Genomic DNA, 22,086 nt, shown 5'->3' with positions numbered 1-22,086 from the left:
GCCAAGTCTGTCCTTCAGGATCCTGGTGTCCAACCCACACACAGGTGGCAATGACCTCTGCCCTTAAGGCTGTAGGAGCTATAGGTATGCTGTTCCACACTCTACCACAGTCTCTGCTCAGGAGGAGAGTTTCCTCACCCAGGCTTCAAAAACAAAAACAAAACAAGACAAAAAATCCTGAGGCTGATTCATAAAAATTGTCCAACATAGGCGGGTCTAGTCTGGTGAGGCCAGACGCCCTCACCATGGCTAATCAGGGCCTGCTGTAGGGAGCCTGGCAAGAAGGCGGGCTCAGAACCCGGACCAGTCTAGCAGAAAAGCGTGAGATCCATCAGAGAGGACGGCTCAGAGTCCCCGGACACTGGGTGGGTTTTCTGTTGGCAACTCCAATCCTTGCCTGCAATCGGAGGTTGGGAGTGGGGTGTTTGCCCTGTGCCACCAGCCTTGACCTTGAGTGGATGGCTTAGTATTTAACTGTCCCTCAGATTGCTCTTCCTTATTGGATAGCCAGGGTCATCCCATGAGAACCAGCAGAGAAGGTGGGGGCGGGGCGGGACAGTCACATGCCATTAGACCTGTGTCCTGGAGGTGGTGTGTAGCTCGGGTAGAATGCTTGCCTAGAATGTGAGGCGCTAAGTCCACCAAAATGAACTATCATCCAGTGCCCCTGGGCTTACAGGGCCACCCCCGCATCCTCCTCCCCATGCCTCTGGGGTACCTACCCACCTATGAGAATATGACGTTTCTGATCTCTCTCCTCTTCTGGGGAGGAGGAATAGAAATAAGCAGAACTGCAGGCTACCAGTCTGTGGCACTCACCTGTCCCCTGCTCCCACCTCTTGCTCTGTGACTGATGTCCCACCGGCTGGCAAAGGGACATGGCTGGCTTCTTGAGCTAGGATCCTTGAGCACTCTGGTTTCATAGGGAGGTTCTAAGGGAGCACACCCTTACTTCTTGTGCTCACTTCCCCAGTGGGCATCCCTGAATAGGCCAGAGGGTACCTACAGTCACCTGGTACTGGCCTAGCCTGAGACAGCCACGCTAGGTGCTGCTTTTCTGGCTGTAGCTCACCTTCATGTCCAGCACTTAGCAAGCACCTGACCAGAGTTGCACACAGCCCACAGACCATGCTGCATCATCTAGAAGGGCTCCACCTCCCAGCATCAGCATGTCACTGATCCTCACAAGCTCCGAGTCCCAAGGAACTAAGTGAGACACTGGTCTATATGAGCAGCTGCCGGTGTCAGGGCCTGCTGGACAGAGCCATGCAGCGGGGAATTCCTGAGCTCCAAGCTGGTTCCCTGAGGCCAGCAGGGCAGCCTGCCTCCCTCCCAGCTGAGGAGCTGCCCAGCTACACTGGTCAGATGGCCCAGATACTGCTTCCTCTAAGTGGAGGGCCCTAAGGTAGAGAATGTGCCTAGAGCTGTATTTGTAGAATTCTGCCTCTATGTGCCTAGAAGAAGTCATGGGAACCCGTGATGGGACTATGGTATGGGAAGGGTGGAAAACGGGGAGAACATGTCACGAGCTGCTCTCTTGGGGCTGGCAGTGGGCCTCTTGGTTGGACCTACTGCTCCAAGGCACATGCACCGACCAAAGGTGCCTGGATTATAGCCAGGCAGCAATGGCCAAGCCAAGGACTGACATCAGAATCTTTCCATGGCCTATAATTTTGTCACATAGTGCAGGCCAGTCTACCTCTCCCCACTCTCCATCTGGCCGACACTGGGATTGCAAGTGTATCACCACACATGCCTTTTTACATGGGTTCCAGCGATTCAAACTCTAGTCTATGCTTTCAAGACAAGCACTTAACTGACCGAGCCATCTCCACAGTCCAGTCTATCTTTTTAAATATAAATGATCCCAAGTAGGCCTCTGCATCTTAGCTGCCGTAGAACTCTGCAGCCTCCACCTGGAAAATGCAGAGAATATTTTTGTTGTTTGGAGACAAGGTCTCAATTATCCCAGTCGGCTCTTGGAACTCAATATGTAGATGAGGATGACCTTGAACTTCTGATCCCCTTGCCTCCACATCCTGAGAGCTGGAATTTTAGGTCTGTGCCAGCATGCCCAGCTTTGAGGTGCTGGAGGTCAAATCCCAGGGGCCTTCGTGTATGAAAGACAAGCACCTCAGCCATATCTCTCACCTGAGACAGACGTTTAGAACTTTCTGACCTGGCATGGTGATACATAACTGTAACCCCAGTATTCGGCCAGTAGAAGAAAGATTACCTCCAGTTTAAAGCTCTGTTGTGCTACACAGTGAGACCCTTTCTAATAAGGGGCACAGTGTAGGTTTGGCTCTGTGTAATCCGACACTCAGTGTCTCACCCAGTGGCCCTGTTCCTGTGAATTAAATACAACATGATAGGTCACACCCAGCACAGTGCTTTCTGATGGGTGATGTTCTACTGCCACGGAAGCTAGATCAGCTTTGCTTGTGACTCGTGCCCTGTGCAATGACCCCACCCTGTTGATGCCATCCAGTAGTCGTTGGAGCTCCTGAGCTGAGTATCTGGTGCACTGAGCCCAAAGCAGGCCAATAGCAAGCAGCAGCATTGGGTAGACTCGGGAGGTAGGTGGTACTGGCTATTGGGGGTAGTATGATGGGTACCCCAATGTCTCCATCACGTCTCACAGACCAGTTCCCCTCTGCCCAAGAGCCCTTGAGGAAGCCCTGAGCCACACATGGCCTCTCAGGCTCCTCAACACCCCCACAGGTCTAACCTTGATCCGGCAGCCCTGCCACTCTGCCAAGCAGCCCCTCCCAGCTCCTGCCCCTGCTTTCAGGGCTCACTCTTCCCCTCACTCGCTTCTGAGGCCCCCCTGTCTCTTCTGCTCTTCCCACACTTCACTCAGCCAATAGCAAGTCAGAACTGTCCTGGAGTCAAAATAGCCTGTCCTAGATGAACCACAGCTCACTGCAGCCTGGGAAATGCCAGCAGAAGACCCTGTTGGGCCCGGCCTGTGTTCCTATCCTGATGCCCTGAAACAGTTGGGGGAACATACTCTCTTTGAGGTGCTAAAGTTGTGATGGCACACGGGAGGGAATCAACATATCCTTTTTTATCTATCTATCTATCTATCTATCCATCTTCCTTCCTTTCTCTCTCTTCCTTTCTCTTTCTTTTCTTTCTTTCTTTCTTTCTTTCTTTCTTTCTTTCTTTCTTTCTTTCTTTCTTTCTTTCTTTCTTTCCTTTCTTCCTTTTCTTCCTTTCTTCCTCCCTCCCTTCCTTCCTTCCTTCCTTCCTTTCTTTCTTTCTTTCTTTCTTTCTTTCTTTCTTTCTTTCTGTCTGTCTGTCTGTCTTTCTTTCTTTCTTTCTTTCTTTCCTTTCTTCCTTTTCTTCCTTTCTTTCTTTCTTTTCTTTCTTTCTTTCTTTCTTTGAGATAGGTTTCTCTGTGTAGCCCTGGCTGTCCTGGAACTCACTCTGTAGACCAGGCTGGCCTTGAACTCAGAAATCCACACTCCCCAGCTTCCCAAGTACTGGGATTAAAGGTGTATGCCACCACACCCACACCAGGAGCGGGGCTCAGAGGAGGCAGGCTGCCCAATCTCATCCCCTCTCTCTGTACCCTTTTTAGTATGCCGAAGACCACATGGGATGCGGTGCCCAGACATGTAGCTCATTCTTAAGGCCCTGAGTTTCTGGGACTCGGGCTGACTGCCCTGGTCCAATGCCTTTGCCAGGGTACAAGAGACAGAGCTGAAACACCAGCTCATTTGGTGAGGCCTCATTCTCTAACTCAAAGGCTCCCCTTTGGCCACAGGTGTACCTGATATGGGTTACCTTGGACAAGACCAATTGCTTTTCACGGCCTTTTCTCGTCTGTAGAATGGACACGATCACATTGATGGCTGTGGCTACCGCCTCAGCACTATAGAGTCCTCAAGATATACATTCCACCAATGGTTCCCTGAAGCCTCCTTTAGAACAGACTGAAGGGAGACTTTCGTAGGGGTTTCCTCATGCTCCTTTTGTTTCTGAAGACCAAGCCCTGCACAGATGAAGATGAAGATGAAGATGAGGAGGGTCTGGACACTGAGGGAAGGAGTTGGGAGCTATCCACTCCTAGCTGCCAGGCATGCCCTGTAAAATAGCAGGCACCTGTAGAGGGAGCAGGCAGAGCCGCTGGCACTGTGACATCACGGGACAGGTGTCTGTGAATATATCCTTTCAGGCTTTTTATATTTTCTTAAATATAAACAAATGATTTATATTTAAGAATTGATTGATTAACTGGTTGATTGATATTTGGTTTTTCCGAGACAAGGTTTCTCTGTGTAGCCTTGGCTGCCCTGGAACTTGCTCTGTAGACCAGGCTGGCCTTGAACTCCCAGAAATCTTCTTGCCTCTACCTCAGGAGAGCTGGGGCTAAAGGCCTGCACCGCTATTGCTCCACTATTATTTCTAATAGTCAACAGCGATTAAGAATATAGATTAGAGAGAGGAGAAAGCCCCACTCTGGGTCATGCCCAGCTGTAGTTCCTGAGTGCACTCCTCCTCTATCTTCCGTTGGGATCTGGAATTCTGGAGGAGTGGGGGGGGGGGGGGGGAGTGTCACAAAACTCACATCTTGTCACCCACCCTCTGTTTCCCCTTGTGGCTTTCTTTTGCTCTGAGTCGGCCTCCCAGTAGGTGTGTAGAGACATTCAGCAAGTGTGAGGGTAGCAATCTGCTTTCCACTTGTCACCCCAACTTGCGCCCCCAAACCGCCCCGGTGGGCAGCTGGGTCTGAGATTCCCTGTGGGCCTTTCCACAGGCGTCCAGCCCCATCAGCCCCATGCATTCAATGGGCTCTCTACGCAGGCAGTTCCCAAGACCTGCTCCTCTAACCCAGCGGTGGCCACAGGCGTCTGTCCCACTCCGCCTCCGCACAGCTCGGAGGCCTGCGGTTCCACTGTGCATCCCGCCGCCCGAGGTGCCAGCAACTTTGTTGACTGAATTCCTGAACCTGTCCCAACCACAGGATAAAAATAGCCGGCGCTCCCGGGCAGCTCGGAGTCACCGGTGTCAGGATAGTTAGAGGTTCCCGTTCTGGGGACTCCAGGCCACTTGGGCCTGGTGCGGGACACAGCCAGCTAGGCCACCTAATGGATCCGAGACACCGAGGGAGTCCCCTGGACGAGGACCTCCTCAGCTCCCCTGCACTCTCTGGTTATGCGATCCTGGAATCTCGGGATCTACCTCTTGGTCTCGCGCCCTCTGCTGTGCAGTCCCTTGCGGCGGCCACCAGGGGGCCCTGCCCACTCCTCTTGCCGGCGGCCCTTCCCCACCCCTACCCACAGCTGTTTCCCGCAGGAGATTGACAGCTGGGCTCCGGGTTGCCATGGGGATAGGCAAATGAAGGCGGCAGGTCTGGGGCTCCGATTGGCCCGGGGGCGTCGGCCCCCACCTGGGGAGGCGGGCCCAGAAGCGCGTCTCTATAAAGGCTTGTGCGGCGCTGCGCTTGACCGAGGGAGGCGGGGCCGGCCAACAGAGCGGGTGGGGCGCGGGGCGGGGCCGGGCGGGAGAGCCCCAAGCGCAGCAGAGCCCGGGGCGCGGCCTCTGCACCCTCCAGGCCAGGACGGCGGAGAAACAGGAGGAGGAGCACCGGATCGGGGGCCCGGCGCCCGCCCGCAGCGGGCCGGGGGGCCGCCCGAGAGGACGGGCCGGCGGCGTCCCCTGAGCGCAGCCCTGAGTTGACAGCACGAAACTTTTGCTGCACCCTTCGGCGGCGCGACCAGAGCCTGCGCCCACCGCGGCCCGGGGGGAGCTAGGGGGAGAGAGGCCCGCGGCTCCCCCCACGCTCCCCCGCCGCCCGTCGGGGCGCGGCCGGGCGCGGCGGCGGCGGGGCTGGGGCCCCGGGCGATGGCCGCGGAGCTGGCGATGGGCGCAGAGCTGCCCAGCAGCCCACTGGCCATCGAGTACGTCAACGACTTCGACCTGATGAAGTTCGAGGTGAAGAAGGAGCCGCCCGAGGCCGAGCGCTTCTGCCACCGCTTACCGCCCGGCTCTCTGTCCTCGACGCCCCTCAGCACGCCCTGCTCCTCGGTGCCCTCTTCGCCCAGCTTCTGCGCACCCAGCCCGGGCACCGGCGGCGGCGCGGGCGGCGGGGGCAGCGCGGCTCAGGCCGGGGGCGCCCCTGGGCCGCCGAGTGGAGGCCCCGGCACTGTCGGGGGCGCCTCAGGAAAAGCGGTGCTGGAGGATCTGTACTGGATGAGTGGGTACCAGCACCACCTGAACCCCGAGGCGCTCAACCTGACGCCGGAGGACGCGGTGGAGGCGCTCATCGGCAGCGGCCACCACGGCGCGCACCACGGCGCGCATCACCCGGCGGCTGCTGCGGCCTATGAGGCCTTCCGGGGCCAGAGCTTCGCGGGCGGCGGCGGCGGCGGCGGCGGCGCGGACGACATGGGTGCGGGCCACCACCACGGCGCACACCACACTGCCCACCATCACCACTCTGCCCACCACCACCATCACCACCACCACCACCACGGCGGCTCTGGCCACCACGGCGGAGGCGCGGGTCACGGCGGAGGCGGCGCGGGCCACCACGTGCGCTTGGAGGAGCGCTTCTCCGACGACCAGCTGGTGTCCATGTCCGTGCGGGAGCTGAACCGGCAGCTCCGCGGCTTCAGCAAGGAGGAGGTCATCCGACTGAAACAGAAGCGGCGCACGCTCAAGAACCGCGGCTACGCGCAGTCGTGCCGCTTCAAGCGGGTGCAGCAGCGGCACATTCTGGAGAGCGAGAAGTGCCAGCTCCAGAGCCAGGTGGAGCAGCTGAAGCTGGAGGTGGGGCGTCTGGCCAAGGAGCGGGACCTGTACAAGGAGAAATACGAGAAGTTGGCGGGCCGGGGCGGCCCCGGGGGCGCGGGCGGGGCCGGCTTCCCTCGGGAGCCCTCGCCAGCGCAAGCTGGCCCCGGGGCGGCCAAAGGCGCACCCGACTTCTTTCTGTGAGCGCTGGACCCTGGGCCTCGCCACCGCCGCCGCCGCCGCCGCAGCCGCCGCCGGGGACAAGTTTGCGCAGGCCGCCCCGGTCTCGGTTCGGACTCTGAGGCCCGGGACGCGCGCTCCGGCGGTGCAGCCGCGGCTGCCGGGGTCCTCCAGTCCGCCCTGCGCGCGCCGCCGCGAAGCCCCAGCTCCAGGTACCTACCGCGGTGCGCCTCTCCCGCCGGATCCCGGTCCGAGCGTCTTCGGGGTCGCCGTCTAGACTTTGCCGGAGTCCCTCGGCGCCCCGGGAACGGTGATTACTTAGGGAAGTCCGAGCCAGGTCTGACTTCCTCGGCAGCGTCCACTTGTACAGACGTGGAGCGCAGTTCTGCGTCCCAACCTCCGCCCAGCCGCAGCGGGGCCGCGCCGCCACCAGCTCCCGGTAGCCTCCGCCGGCCCCGCGCTCCTCCTCCGTCGTCGTTCTTTCTGCCTCTGTTTCCTTGCCCTGTTTTTACTCCTCCTCCTCCTCCTTTTTAAAGCGGTCATATTTTCGCAACATTAATATTTATTTTGCTTGGTAATTAGAAAACCCGGAGGAACCCCCTGGTCCCCGTGCGCCCTCGGAGGTCGGCGAGTGCTCGCATGTGCCCTCCTCGCTCATTCGCTCTGAGGGGTCCGGCCCTGCCTGCCTTCCAGCCCGCTTGTCCCCACCCTGTTCGCTGCTCCCTGTAGAGGAAGTCGAGGAACTTAAGTGTTGGTCCCACTGTCCTGCTATACTCGACTGGGGGAGGGGGGTGGGGGGTAGCCGTGCTCAGCCGGGTTGGGGCTGGCCCGGACTCCCGCGCTGCTATTTCTCTATGCACCAGATCGTATTTATGACTCCTGGGGAAATATATCTTATTTTAACCTTCCAGAGAAGCGAAAGAATTTAAAAAGTAATGCACAGTTTTAGAAGAAAAAAATTTTTAAAGAGGAGGCTTAGGCTTGAACCTCCTGGCATGGGCGGGTGGAAAGGTGTTTTTATTTAATTTCAATTGTGTTTCGTTTGTGGAATCTTTTTTAAAGCTTGGTCGCTTTTTTGGACTAGCTGGAAGAGAGGCCCGGTGGAGGGTGTTAAGCTATGGCGTTTGCACCGGCCGAGGTCTGGTTTTCCGAGGCTTGGCCCCGGTGCACTGAGACTCCTTTTCCGTCTGCTCCCAGGTGGCTCCTGCTGAGCCTTCTGAACAGGACGCTAGACAAATCGTTGGGAAAAAATTTTTGTGTTGTTGGTTTTTGTTGTGTTCTCTTTTTTTTCCATTTGTTACGAAACTGAGGAAAGGAAAAAAATTAAAAAAAAAATAAATCTGTTTCGATCCAAAAGTCACTGGAACCTGGCTGTTGTGTCTGTGGCTTTCATTCTTGTACATGTTTCTCTTGGAATAGAAAACTGTGAAAGTCTCTGGATTGGGTTTTATGGGAGCTGGCATGTCCAGATAAGCAAGAGCAGGGAGGAACTGACCAAGAGGTAAATGTATTTTTGCAAATGCAAAAGCAAGACAGCATTCTCTGGCTGGCCATCGAGGCAGGCCAGTGCAGAGGCTCCAGGCGGCCTTGGTGGTGACTCCAAGGCCATTGCAGTCTTTTCCAGGTGACCTGAACAGCCATTCTCGGTAGATAGCTGTTCCTCCCTGAAGGGTGGCCCAGCTTCTGTTCTCCAAAGGATGCGGATCCAATTTGGATAGTAAGAGTTCTCTGAAAAATCTCACCCTGCTCTCTGGGCCTCTGCAAACTTTTAAATGACAGTTCCCTCCCTCCATCGGAGTAGAGTGTAAAGTTCCTGAATCTGGCAAGTTTGGAGGCAGCCAGGCTCCTCCCTAGACCTCAGATTCTCTGTCAGAAAGCGGAAGCTCTGCATCAGTGCCACAAGCAGAGGATTCTTGAGAGAACCACCTGAGTTTGAGTCTCGATCCCAACCAGAGAGAGGCAGGCCACCTTTGTCCCCCTGATCCTACTGCCTTAGAATAAAACTCAGGGGACAGCCCTGCAGGGCCTCAGGCTGGGAGCAACTGTGCCAGTCTTTTTTTGGGGGGGGGTGAGGGAGAGAAAATGTTGGAAAGGGGAGAAACTGGGGGAGGGGTGAACTGTAAGAACTAATTGGGTGCAAGGAGAGACCTGCAGGTTCCAGCCAGCCTTGCTGAGGGAGTTCACAAAAATTGTCTCCCGGAGAAGGGATCTAAGTTGAGGGAAACTCGGCCCCTGGGACCCAATGACAGGTCCTGGTTTAGCACAGAAGAATCGGGACATTTCTGTGTTACCCCTCCATTACACAGAGCCACAGAGCTGTAACAGAACCCCTCTCTGTTGAGAGGATATACAGAGACAGGTCCAGCCTGAGTGACACCCCCCACCACTGGATTTCTTTTGGGGAGAGGTGACAATAGCTGTGTCTACCCTACCTGCTTAGTACACTGGCTCTTGGCCCCTCAGCGTCCAGTACTCCAAGGCTTCCTCTCTCCCGTTTGAGCATCTGGGGCTCTGCTGCAGGGCTGCTGCTGCTGTGTGTGGTACTGAGGGGCCACAGAGGCACAGGGCTGCCTGTGCTCCTGCTCCATTTATGAGGGATCTCACTAGATCTGAGTTCACTTCCCTTCTTTCCCCTTCTCTTTTCCTGCTTTTCCTCTAGGACTAGTGAGGCATGCAAATGAATATGGAGTCCAAAAATGGTCTTGTCTAGAGGTCTTTTGGAGAGCTCTGAAACTGGGGGGTGGGAGGGTGGGGGAGAAAACCCCATGTGTGGGAAGTTCCCTTGTCCTGTGCAGGGAAGGAAGCCCTGGCCTGTGCACAAGGGCATGGGTACTCTTACACAAAGCCCTACCACCACCACTTTTTTTCTTTTCCATTTTCTGAGACAGGATTTCTCTGTGTAGACTTGGCTGTCCTGAAACTCACTTTGTAGACCAGGCTGTCCTGGATTAGAGATTCACCCTGCTTCTGCCTCCCAAGTGTTGGGATTAAGACGGGAGCCATCATACCCACCTTAGGGCTCCGTTTTCTAAGGAGGTCTCAGTGTGTTCTTGAGAAACTTGAGAGTCCTGCAGGTGCTCAGTGTACGTGTGTGTGTGTGTGTGTGTGTGTGTGTGTGTGCAGATATACATGCTTGTTCATTCTGTCGGCGTGTCAATACCAGGTATCCGCCAGGACCTATATGGACCACTGGGGCTAGGGAGCAATCTGGTTATGAGACTGAGGCAAAGATGACCACAGTGCAAGGCAACGGGATTAGCCTTATATTCAACTTTGTTGACTATTCGTCCGGAGTCTTCGCCTGTTCCACAGATGCTCTAAGAGGTAGTCATGAGCCTGGTTCTCAGGAGCCTTGGAGCAGATCAGGCCCCCAGTCCTCTCTCGCCAGCCATTCTGGTCTGAAGACAAGGAGTGGGTTGGGGTGGGGAGATAGATAACTCCCTGACGAGGCTGCCTGAGGACAAGATCTGCTCAGCCTACACTCACACCCTGCACCCAGGCAACACCCCCACATCCTGCCCCCCTCTGGACTCAAATGACTGGCGACGATGGGTCTAGCTTAAGATCCTAGCTGTGACCTGGAGGAAGGTTGGGGGCTGCCCAGCTGTTTCCTGTGGTCTACAAAGATCTCACAGAAGACTAACTTCCCAGAAAAGTCTGCGGACTTGGATCCAGCAGTCTTAACTGGGCTCAGGTCGTTCGCGCTCTCCTGGCTCTGGCTCTTGGCCCTGCCGCTCCTTCTGGGCAGCCCATTTGCAAGCTCCAGAGGAAGCTGCCACTCCTGGGCCTCCCCACCTCTGCTACAGCTGGGTGCTGCTCTGCCCTCCTCCCCTGCGTCCTCTGCACATGGAAACCCTGAAGCTCCCTCCCCATCTTATTCATAGATAACTCTAAGGCTGGGGCAAGACAAGACCCAAGTGTCCCCAGCACCCCACAGGAGGGAACCCCATCGTGTTGTGTACCTACATGGACATGGCCCTAGCATACATGGATATGTGCGTGCGGAGAGCCATACATGTGGGTGCAGACTATGCACATACAGACACCTACAGACCCCTCCCATCCCAGCAAGGGCACGGGTCCTTGAGTACACACCAGCAGACGAAGGCCTCTGAGCCTCACACAGAAGCCAAGGGGGGAGAGCAGGGGTTTCAGGTGTGATGGTTCCCCCCCCCCCGTGCCACGCCCTGTGCATGCAGTTGCTGCTTGCATGGGGCAAGCATGAGGAAGAAACTGGCCCCAAGCCTAGGCCCCAAGCTAGGGATTTCTTCATCCACCAGCTGCTCTGGTAAGAGTAAGCGTGGGAACTTTGAGCCATCTGTGAAAGCCACGGTGAAGGGACACCAGTCCCTCAGGGTCCACAGCTCTCTTGCTTATCCCCCTCCAGTTCAGAACCCAGTTGCCTGGTCAGCAGTTGCAAAGGATCTGGAGTCAGGCTAGAAGCCAGAGAAGCCGTGTTGGGTGCACGGACTGGGTCTCTGCCACCTGATCTTCCAGATTCAAGCCCAGCCCAGGCCAAGGTAGGATGGTGGGGCACACCATGACCCATTACCACAATCCTCCTGCCTCTGCCTCCTGCCAGGCATGCCTTGTAAAAAGTGAGAGATGCTGGAAAGGGGACTCGTTTATTTGAGTGTTGATTGAGCATCTACTGTGTGATGCAGGCTCTCAGGAAGTGAATCATTCTGGATATGACAGAGCCAACCCAGAGGTCTCCTTCTTGAGAGGCAGATGTGCAGAATGGAGTGATGGGAGGAGGGGAGTGTGCAGAGACTGAGAAGAACCAGGATGGAGTAGCCCGGGGAAGAAGTTCCTATGCAGAGGGAACTGGGGAGCAGTAAACACTGGCAGGTAGGTATATATTATGAGCAATCTCAGAGGAATAGATGAGGATGAACCCCACTTTCATAGTATGATACCCCAGTAGCTGTATGAACCCAGAAATGCTGCAGTCTAGAAGCCAGAGGAGGAACAGGGGACAGATACTGTGTTAGTGACCCTGGGAAAGAGGCGCTGGCTTCCTGGAGCTTCTGTGAGCAGAAGGGGGTATATCCAAGTTTCAGGGTGTCCAGTGGTGGGGGTCAGTGGATACTCTAGGAGCCCTAAGTATCCTCTAGGGCTCACTCAGGGGTGAGCCAGAGATGCACCCCTGCCATCACTAGCCAGTGAGAACCAATCTGGGGCAAGGGAAAGGAAAAAAGGCAGATCAGGGTCCCCTGGGAAGATGTGAGGTGTCAGGGGTCAAAGGGCTGCGGGAGAGTGAGACCCTTGGTCAACATGAGGAGAAAGGAGAAAGACTAGTGTCTGCGCTCTCTGGCCCGGTGCACTGCCCACTACCCAGGTGCAGGCACACTACGTGGACCTCACAGCCGCTCAGCAGCCCCCATAGCACAGCAGAGGCAGAGTAATTTGCGACTGGCAGGCTCAGCGGCTGCCTAATTCACAGCGACACTGCTCAGCTGCTGAGGGTTTGAGCTGTCACAGCCAATTAGCCTGGGGCTGGGGAGATACGTGCTGGGGGTGGATTGTGGGGGACCCGCAACTATAGCAAAGGCTGGAAACCTGTTTCTGGATGTGAGCATTTAAGTCACTAACTTTAATGCCCCCTCAGGCTGGCTTCTCCTGTGCTGGCTGCTGTGACTCCAGTGTTCTTGTCCACTGACACCAAGGTCTAATGTCCTGCAGACAGCGAGATCAGCTCTAGTGTGGGGGTGATGCTTCCCCATCACCTGCGATGGAGCTGAAGGACTGACTCTACCACTCCTCTCTGTGTCCTCCTTCCCTCTCCCAAGGCTGTCCAGTGGTCAGGTGCAAGTCACCAGAGACCTGACCTAGCCCAGCCCCCAAGCATCACCCAATAGCAGCCTTGCCCTGGCTCAGAAGGGCAGCCAGCTCTTTTCACTCCAAACCTGTCCTCAGAGATGAACACTAGAGGACCTCGAGTGTGCCACACGCATGATCTGCCAGGCCTCCGAGTGGTCTGGGGGATGGCAGGCACTGACTGTGCAGAAGAGGTTGCTGAGGCAAAGAGAGGTCAAGGGCTACTCAATGCCACCTGGCTAGTGTGCTGCCAAGGTAGCTCCAAGACACCCCTTGGGGGGCCCCTTTTGGTGGCACAGCTGCCCCAGGCTCCACCTCAGATTATCCTGATTCTCTTGTGAGAGACCCCTTTCACCCAAGATAGGCTGTTCCTAGGTGGAGGCCATCACCAAGTTTCTTTTTCTTTCTTTCTTTCTTTCTTTCTTTCTTTCTTTCTTTCTTTCTTTCTTTCTTTCTTTCTTTCTTTCTTTCTTTCTCTCTCTCTCTCTCTCTCTCTCTCTCTCTCTCTCTCTCTCCCTTCCTTCCTTCCTTCTTTCTTTCTTTTTTTTTTTCTATAGCCCTGGCTGTCCTGGAGCTCATTCTGTAGACCAGGCTGGCCTCGAACTCAGAAATCCACTTGTTTCTGCCTCCCAAGTGCTGGATTAAAGGTGTGTGCCACCACCGCCCAGCCATCACCAAGTTTCTTAAAGCAAGGCCATCATTGCCTCGATCAGGGCAGTGAGGAGCTGTTCTCTTTGCCTTGTCCACCCACTGCCCTGCCTGTCACCCTGGTCTTGCCTGGCTGGCATCTCCTCTGCTACAGTTCGAGCAGGGGTGGAATCGGGGAGGCTATGCTTTGCCAAGGTGGGGGTAACTTTGGCAGATATATTGAGAGATTGCATTTGCAGACACGTGCACATCTTGTGTATGTTGGTGTGTGAGATGCAGACTGGGCTACCCCAGGACCTGGAGCAGGGCAGTATCTGTAGGACCTCTTATGTCTGAGCGGCAGGTAAGCATTGCAGCCAACCGGGGGGGGGGGGGCAGTGCAAGGGGGCGTGGCTCGGATCAGGGGGCAGAATCAAAGATGCAGAGGTGTGGTTGCGAGAGTGAACGGGAGTACAGAGGATGGGAAGGAGAAAGAAGGATTGGGAGACATGGTGGAAGAGGAAGAAAAAGAAGGGGAGTTGATTGGGGTGGGGGAAAGAGGATGGAGAAGGAAGGGAAGGAGGGGTAGAAGAAGGAGAGAGGGGAAAGAGGGACAAGGGAGGGCCTAGAGAAGAGAAAGGGAGGGATGCGAGAGAGAAGGGGTAAAAGGCTGGGAGGGAGAAGGCAGAAGAAAGGTAGCTGGAGGGTAGAGAAGGGGGAGGGGCAGGGAAGAACAGCCAGAGGGAAGAAAGGGGAGCCTGACAGGGAAGGAGGATTCAGCTCAGGTGACTCACTGGGCATCAGCAGGGTGCCTGTTCTGTGCCAGTCAGTTTTAGGAAGGCAGCCAGAGCTGTGAGAAAAAGGGCTGCAGGCTCAGCACCCACAACAACTTCAAGCCGTCTGAGGGGTCGTTTCAATCATTCTGAGCCCTGTGTGACGGGAGCCACTATAGCTGAACCCACTTCCCTCTGTGTCCTTGGAGACTGAGTGGGCCAAGGGGGCAGTGGTCTCAGCAGGGGAGGACAGACAACCCTCTCCTCCTGGACAGTCAGACTGAGCACACCCCCAGCCCTGCCATATCCCATCAACAATGACACTGAGCTGTCCCCACCCACCCCTTCACAGGGGGCCATGGTAAGGACCCGCAGAAGGTCTCTCCACAGTCCTTAGGCACTCTGAAAAGCTTTGACAAGGGAGGACACGAAACTGCTGTGCCAGGGTGGCCCCCAATCCATGGCTAGGGATATATTGGCCATGTTTATGGGGTACTTGGTGGGTTAGGAGCATAGCTGTCTCCTGAGAGTGGTTTGACTTCTGGTGCTGGGACCCAGGAGTTGCCAGTCAGTAAGGATGACATTTAGCTGAGCTCTGTCCTTACAATAACCACCTTTCTGCACTCTGCAGCAGGAGCTGCTATGTCTGATATGAGCCTGTGCCCTGTGGGTCCTATGCAGCAGGCAGAGCCCAGCCCTGACCAGTCTGGGAATGCTATTCTAGGGACAGTCTACCCAAACCTCTTAGGGTTTTTTTTTTTTTTTTTTGGAGGGGAAGCTAGTCTGAAGACACTCTGGAGCCCTGGACTTGGGGTCACATGGAAATCAGAATCCAGGAAGGCACGGTCTTTAGAACCCGCAGAGAATTACTCTACAAGAATTTATAAGAAAAGCCCAGAGATATTCACAGACCCCATTATCTGGCATATTTTAAACATCAAACATTAAGAACATTTAAACATCACACATTAAACAACACTGGAGATGCTTTTCACGGTGGCAAACAAGCAAATACCTCTTATTCTTACCTAGAAAGACATTTGAAGAAAAGACCATTCTCAGACTCATCTGCAGATCCCCCCCCGCCCCCCCAGAGGCCTTGGGGGGAGAGCCATGCAGGGGGGCTTCAGGATCCCTTCCGCTTAGAGCTCCAGTTCTTGAACACAATGAGAAAGGGGCAAGAGATGGGCTTTCCCACCCTGAGCAGTGAAGGACACACCCTCATCTATCTTCTGGCTTGAGCTGCCCACAGTTTTCCAAATCTTTACTGAAAAAACCTGCAATGCATAGTGAACAACGGGAAGTCAGCTAATAGAGCATTGAGTGGACAAAGACTCCATAAAGAGACAAAACATTTTTGAGACAGAGTCTCAAGTATCCCTAGCTGGCCTTGAACTCTGTATCACTAAGGATGACCTTGAATTTCTGACCCTCCTGCCTCTATCCCCACCCCTAGAGCTGATGTGTGCAACCAAGCCAGGTTTATTTAGAGTTGGGGAGTGACCCCAAGTCTTTGCTCATCCTCGCTCTGTACTAATTGTACTACATCCTTAGTACTACAAATTAAACTTCTATCTTATGAAAACCCAGAGGCTTCATGAAGCACCCCCTGACATTTTTCTCCCTGGGTCTACATTCTCCAAGTCTTGTGGTCCAGATTAGCTGCTTCCACTCCAGGCATCGCATCCGCGTTCTAGGAAGGAGAAAGAAACTATTGCTTCTTGTATGTTGTTGGGGTTTTGGTTTGTTTGCTTGCTTTTTGAGAAATGGTCTTATATAACCTAGATGGGTCTTGAATTCACAGTCTAACCAAAGACTTCCTGCTAATCTTCCAACAAGTGGCTGGGAAGCTGTCATGTGTTAAGGGAGACCTGTCCACTTGTGTCTGGTGGCCGGAAGTCAGCCACATGGCCTTTGTTGACCGCAAGAAAGCTCAGGATCCACAGGTGTTAGCTGCAGAGTCGTGGAGGGGAAGCCTTAGGAGGGGGATGAGCGATCTCACAGTGCCATCCAGGAACCGAAGCCAAGGCTTGGGGCGCAGGAAGAGGAGAGGTAGGGGGTCAACGCAGCTGTGAGAATGAGAAAATGGCTTGGCTCTCTGTGTGTAAGACGTTACCTGAGTAAGGACTGCGGGCTATGGACCTTCCTGCTATAGAGAAAGCCCCAGACAAGCTAGCCACAGATGTCCTTCAAGACCCTCCTAACCATAACCAAGTCACTGTGAGAGAACCAGAGCCTGTGGATCAGAGATGGGGGAGGACGACTGGGGGAGGATGGTGACTGGATAGAGGGATGCATGAATGGTTCAGAATGGGCCTGAGGATATATGCATGCCCGCATGCATGCATGTATGTATATATGTATGTATGTGTGTGTGTGTGTGTATATATGTATGGATGCATGCATGTATATATGTATGTATGTGTGGATGTATGTATGTGTGGATGCATGTATGCATGCATGTATATATGTATGTATGTGTGGATGCATGTATATATGTGTGTGTATGTATGTGTGGATGCATGGGTGTATGGGTGTATTGATGGGTAGAATGGTGGATTGTTGGATAGGTGAATAAATGGATGGGTATTTGGATGCATAGGTGAATGTATGGGTAGCTGGGTGGATAGGTGAATGGACAGGCAGATGGACGAGTAGGTGGATAGATGTGGATGAATGGGTGGGTGAGCATGTGAATGCGTGGGTGTAGACATGTGGATGGATAGGTGAGTGGAACTAGTAGAGAGGTAAGCTGAGTGGGAAGGGAGGTATAGAGAGCCACAGGCAGCTCCAAGTTCACACAGCAGGTCTCCTCCTGCCGTGCCCACCTCTTTATTGTCCCCTTCGAATCTCACCCACTCATGTCCAGATGCCTACAGCCGAGGGCTCTACAGGCCCTTGCCTAGCCTGTCTCTCATTTCTCTCTGCTCTTCTCATCTGACTCACCTGCTGGTCTCCAGCACCTGCCCTGGCTGTCACACTGTTAGCAAGGGAGGGCGGTGTGTGTGTTTACACTAACTACTGTTTCCTGAGCCTCCCACAAAGCCTGACCCCAGGAAGATGGCAAGATGACCAGCAAAGGCTCCTCCCACTTCCCCTTACCCACCTCCCTCCATTCTATGGTGCTGGGAACTTTGTCCCCCACAGCTGAGCTGCTCCTCACTAAACCCTCTGCTGGTTCCTCCTCCACTCTAGGCCTGGGTAGCACTGCTGGCCTTGAACCCCTCCCTCGTGTGACTTGTCCCCTAAAGGGCTTTGTCCCTGTTCCTTCCAGCAAAGTGACCTGTCTGCCTGCTGACAGTTTCCCTCTGTATCCCCCACCAGTAGGGTCTTTTTTTTTTTTTTTTGGTTTTTTGGATTTTTTTTTTTTTTTTTTTTTTTGTGACAGGGTTTCTCTGTATAGCCCTGGCTGTCCTGGAGCTCACTCTGTAGACCAGGCCGGCCTCGAACTTAGAAATCTGCCTGCCTCTGCCTCCCAGAGTGCTGGGATTACAGGTGTGTGCCACCACCGCCCAGCACTAGTAGGGATCTTGATTCCACTTGCTATTACCAGATTTGCAGCATTTGGAGCTTTCCCTCTTCCCCTCCCCCCTTCCCAGCCACACTGAATTTGGGTGAGCCTGTCTGTCTAGAGGCTCACTCATGGACTCCTGCAAGGCCAGGAGACCCTGGCACCACCCATCTCCAGGGTCCCTTTGAAGACCCTGACACTCATGTTTCTACTGCAGATGCAGCAAGTTGGGCCTCCTGGATCATCCCTACATTTTAATGACACCCTCACTGTCTGTCTATCATTTATCTTTTAATCTTGCTGGCGAGTACATTTCCCCTTTAAACTTTCTCTGGCTCTAAGATTGTGTTTCTCCCCTCCCTTATTGCTAACTTGGCCACTTCTAGATTCTTTGACTTTGGGGAGATGTGTGAGACCTCATTTAGCCTCAAGTCTTTTATAATAATGCTGCTGACCTCTGGGGCCCCACCCTAGATGGCGAGGCTGAGCACCCTTGCCTCTCTTTGCTGTCATGGTGTCCTGATTTTTCAGGCTCCATTTCTCTATTTGGTCTGCCCCATAGGGAACATTTTTACGTATTTATTTATTACTCTTTAAATTATGTACATGCATGTAAGTCTGTGTGTGGGTGTGGGGGGTATGTGCACATACATGCAGGTGTCCTGCAGACCCTCTGAGTTGGAGTTCCCGATAGTTGTGAGACACCTGACAATTCCTAACATGGGCTCTGGAAATCAAACTTAGATCCTCTCAAAGAATGGTATGTGCATGCTCTTAACCACCAAACCCTTTTCCAGCCCCACACTGTGGATATTTTATCACCTGCCTGTTGCCTGCTCATGGTTAGCTGTTCTGAATTAGTTACAGGTAAGATACGGCCTTATGGCTTCCCGGAGGAGGCCAGGTGTTGTTGAGGTAGGGCCTCCCCAACGAGGTGCCAGCCCATGGTCGGCAGCTTCTTGGATATCACTGTGGCCAGTGGCTGGTCATTTCTCCGTGGCTGTGGGAATCTCTCAGAGGAAGCTTGTCCACTCTTCTTCCCAGCTGAAGGGCTCTTGGTGTCCTTGATGAGAGGAAGAGGGTCTGAGTCTGGAGTGTCACTAATCCCTTGTGTTCAGTGAGGGTCTTCTGCCTGTCCTTAGTAAACTTGGTCCCAGGAGTCCCCAGGAGCCAGAGAGAGGGGGTCTGGTGGCTGAAACCACGGAGGTCCACCAAACAGAACTTTGACCTTCTGCCCCTTCCCCCTCAAGAGTCTCTGCCCCCTTCCAGCTTATCCTTATTCCCACAGACTACACCTCTCTCCAGATGCTATTTTTTGGTGGCATTTGGGAGACTTCAGGGCCTGAGCTCAGGCCACTGTGTTTAGAGGATGCCTAAGTTCTTGGGATTTGCAGGACACAGACACTGTTCCAGGATAGGGTTTTCTGAAGGCTTTGGGTGGATGTGAGGGTTCTGGGTGTGAGGCTGAGGGACGGGCTGTGGTATCTGCCTGTAATAGGCCTGAGGCGGGCCACCCTTCATGCCACACTGGGGCAGCCCAGCAAGCTCTGGTGCTAAGGCTCTGGCTGCTGCCCACTGGCCATCCCCTGTCCCCATTAAGGGACAATAGGGAATAAGCACTTTTCTTTCTTCATTTCCCCTGCTGTCTGCTAATATCATCTTGATGATAATTTCTTTTAATGGGCTATTTGTGGTAATTAGGATACACTGGGTGAGTAATTATATGTGACTCTGAGCACCCACCATGGGCATGGGAGGTCCAGAGGCCTCCACACTCCTGGCCTGCCACTACCACAGCCCTGGCCCCTCGGCTCTGCAGAGGTTCCAGGCTCTGCACCTCCCCACCCCCCACCCCCGCCCCAAGCTTGGGTGGAAGATATAGGCCTGGAAAAGCATCATGCTTTCTGCCTGGGATTTCTCCTGAGATTGAGGCACAGTAAAGGGACCCAAGTCATAGACGGTGCCGGGAGCCTCTGGCTTTTCAAGGTGGATCCTGGCTAGCCTGTTTGCCCTGGTCTAGCAATAATAAGCACTGACACCTGCCCAGTGCCTCAGTTTGCCTTTGGGGAAGAAGGTCGCCCAGGTGGGAGTTTCAAGCACAGCAGGACTCATGCAAAGTAGACACAGGGAGGACTTTCTCTCTAGGCCTCCTGTGTGGAAGATGCTCTTGTACCATAGCCCTGACACTGAGCTTGGTGGCTGGTTTCTACCCTCCCCTGAGGCTACTGCCACTCTCTTTGTCAGCCTATGGTGGTCTCCCAGGTCTCATCAGTGACAGGCCACCAAGGATTGGAACCTCCCATGTGCCAACATGCCAGCTCAAGTAGACCTCCATGGTTAACCAGTGTCCTGTCATGAGGTTTTCTAGTCACAGGGGGGCAGGTCAGGAAAGTCTAGGAAGGCTCAAGGACCCATCTAGCCTCTGACCAGGACTTCTGACTCCCAAACATTCTCCAAGAACACTGGGGCCCTGACTTCTCTCTGGACAAGGGGAGGCCTTGACATTCTGAGCCTGTGTTCAAGACACAGACTGCTAGAGTCCCGTGGGTGTTGACAGGCGGAGCTCTATAGGGCAGGGTGGGTTACAAAGGCATCATGCTCTACCTCAGGTGCACAGTCCCCAAAGCCCCTCACCTCTTCTCTTGTCTCAGCACCACCACTCTGTCATCACCATCACCATACTACCACCACCACCGCGGCCATATCACCACCATCACCGTCATTACCACCACCAGCATCATCTTCACCACTACCACCATCATCACCATCAGTACCACAGTCATCATCATCACCATTACCACCACACCCATCATTACCATTACCACCATCACCACTGTTTCTCCTATCACCATCACCACTGCATGGGCGGGGCCTTGGGTTCATCATCAGCCAAACCCCTCTCCCAAACACCCAAAGAAGAGCAAAGCTGACCATAAGGTGGTACCCGTTTCTGTTCCTTCCATGGTGCCCTATGCATGGTATGATGAAGCGGGCCAGGAAGGGGCCTGGGGCTCAGGTTGCTGTGAAGCAGCCCCAACCGCACGGGCAGCCCCCACTTTCTGTCCTGTGGGCATGAAGAGCTGGCATCTAGTTTTCCTCAAAAAAAAAAGTGATTGTAATGCGCACTGTTCCCCACAGGGGTTCCCTGCTAGAAGCTACGGGAAAGATGCTGGGGTCTTTAAGAGTCTAGAGGGTGCGCCTCAAATTTTGGAGGGCTTCCCTAAGCAGAAGAGTTTATGTAGGTTGTGTAGAGAGGGGCTGGGGATATATACGCGCACAGACAGACAGACAGACAGACAAATACACAGACAAGCACACACACACACACATGGAGACAGACACACACACACAGACAGACAGACACAGACAGACAGACAGACACAGACACACAGGGAGACAGACACAGATACACACAGAGACAGACAGACAAACACAGACACACACACACGGAGACAGACACACACACACACAGACAGACACAGAGACAGACAGACAAACAGACACACACACATGGAGACACACACAGACACACACAGACATAGAAACACACAGAGACACACACACGGAGACAGACACACACACAGAGACAGACAGACAAACACACACACACACACACACACAGAGACAGACACAGACATACACAGAGATAAACAGACAAACACAGACACACTGACTCCACTCAGACACACAGACACACACACATGGAGACAGACACAGACACACACAGAGACAGACAGACAGACAAACAGACACACACACATACACACACGTACACACACACAGACAGACACACAGAGACAGACAGACAAACAGACACACAGACACACACACAGACACACACATACACACATACACACACACACGGAGACAGACACAGACACACATAGAGACAGACAGACAAACAGACACACACACACACATGGAGACAGACAAACACAGACACACAGACACACACACACACACACATGGAGACAGACACAGACATACATGGAGAGAGACAGACAAACAGACACACATACACACACATATACATACACACACACACACACACACACACACACACACGGAGACAGACACAGACACACACAGACAGACAAACAGACACACTGACACCACTCAGACACACAGACAAACACACACCACACACCACACGCGCGCGCGCGCACACACACACACACACACACTGGGTTGAGGAGTGTTTCTTGCTGCCTGCCCTCTTCCACCAGCCCTGCCAGCCCCATGGTCTGCGATGACAGCTTTCCTCATGTGCCTGTTCTGGTCAATAACCCTCAGCTCCCGGAGGAGGCTGATGGCACTGCCCCCTCTGTCATAATTAAGCTCATGACGCCTAATTAATTGAGTGGTCAGGATACTAATTATCGTCCTTATTGAGACTGGAGGAGGGTGAAGGGCAACCTTGGCATTGAGCACCCC

General features: G+C 54.1%; 1 protein-coding gene across 1 annotated transcript; it reads left to right on the top strand.

Moving 5' to 3' along the window:
- Window positions 1-5,479: 5,479 nt before the first annotated feature.
- On the top strand, window positions 5,480-8,248 carry Mafa (MAF bZIP transcription factor A). The gene has a single exon (XM_052161479.1). It carries the CDS (start codon window positions 5,854-5,856, stop codon window positions 6,943-6,945), a length of 1,092 nt encoding a protein of 363 aa, XP_052017439.1. The 5' UTR covers window positions 5,480-5,853; the 3' UTR covers window positions 6,946-8,248.
- Window positions 8,249-22,086: the final 13,838 nt, after the last annotated feature.

Source organism: Apodemus sylvaticus, chromosome 17 (assembly GCF_947179515.1).
Source record: "Apodemus sylvaticus chromosome 17, mApoSyl1.1, whole genome shotgun sequence".
NCBI lineage: Eukaryota > Metazoa > Chordata > Mammalia > Rodentia > Muridae > Apodemus > Apodemus sylvaticus.
This window is presented reverse-complemented; position numbering and strand designations above follow the sequence as displayed.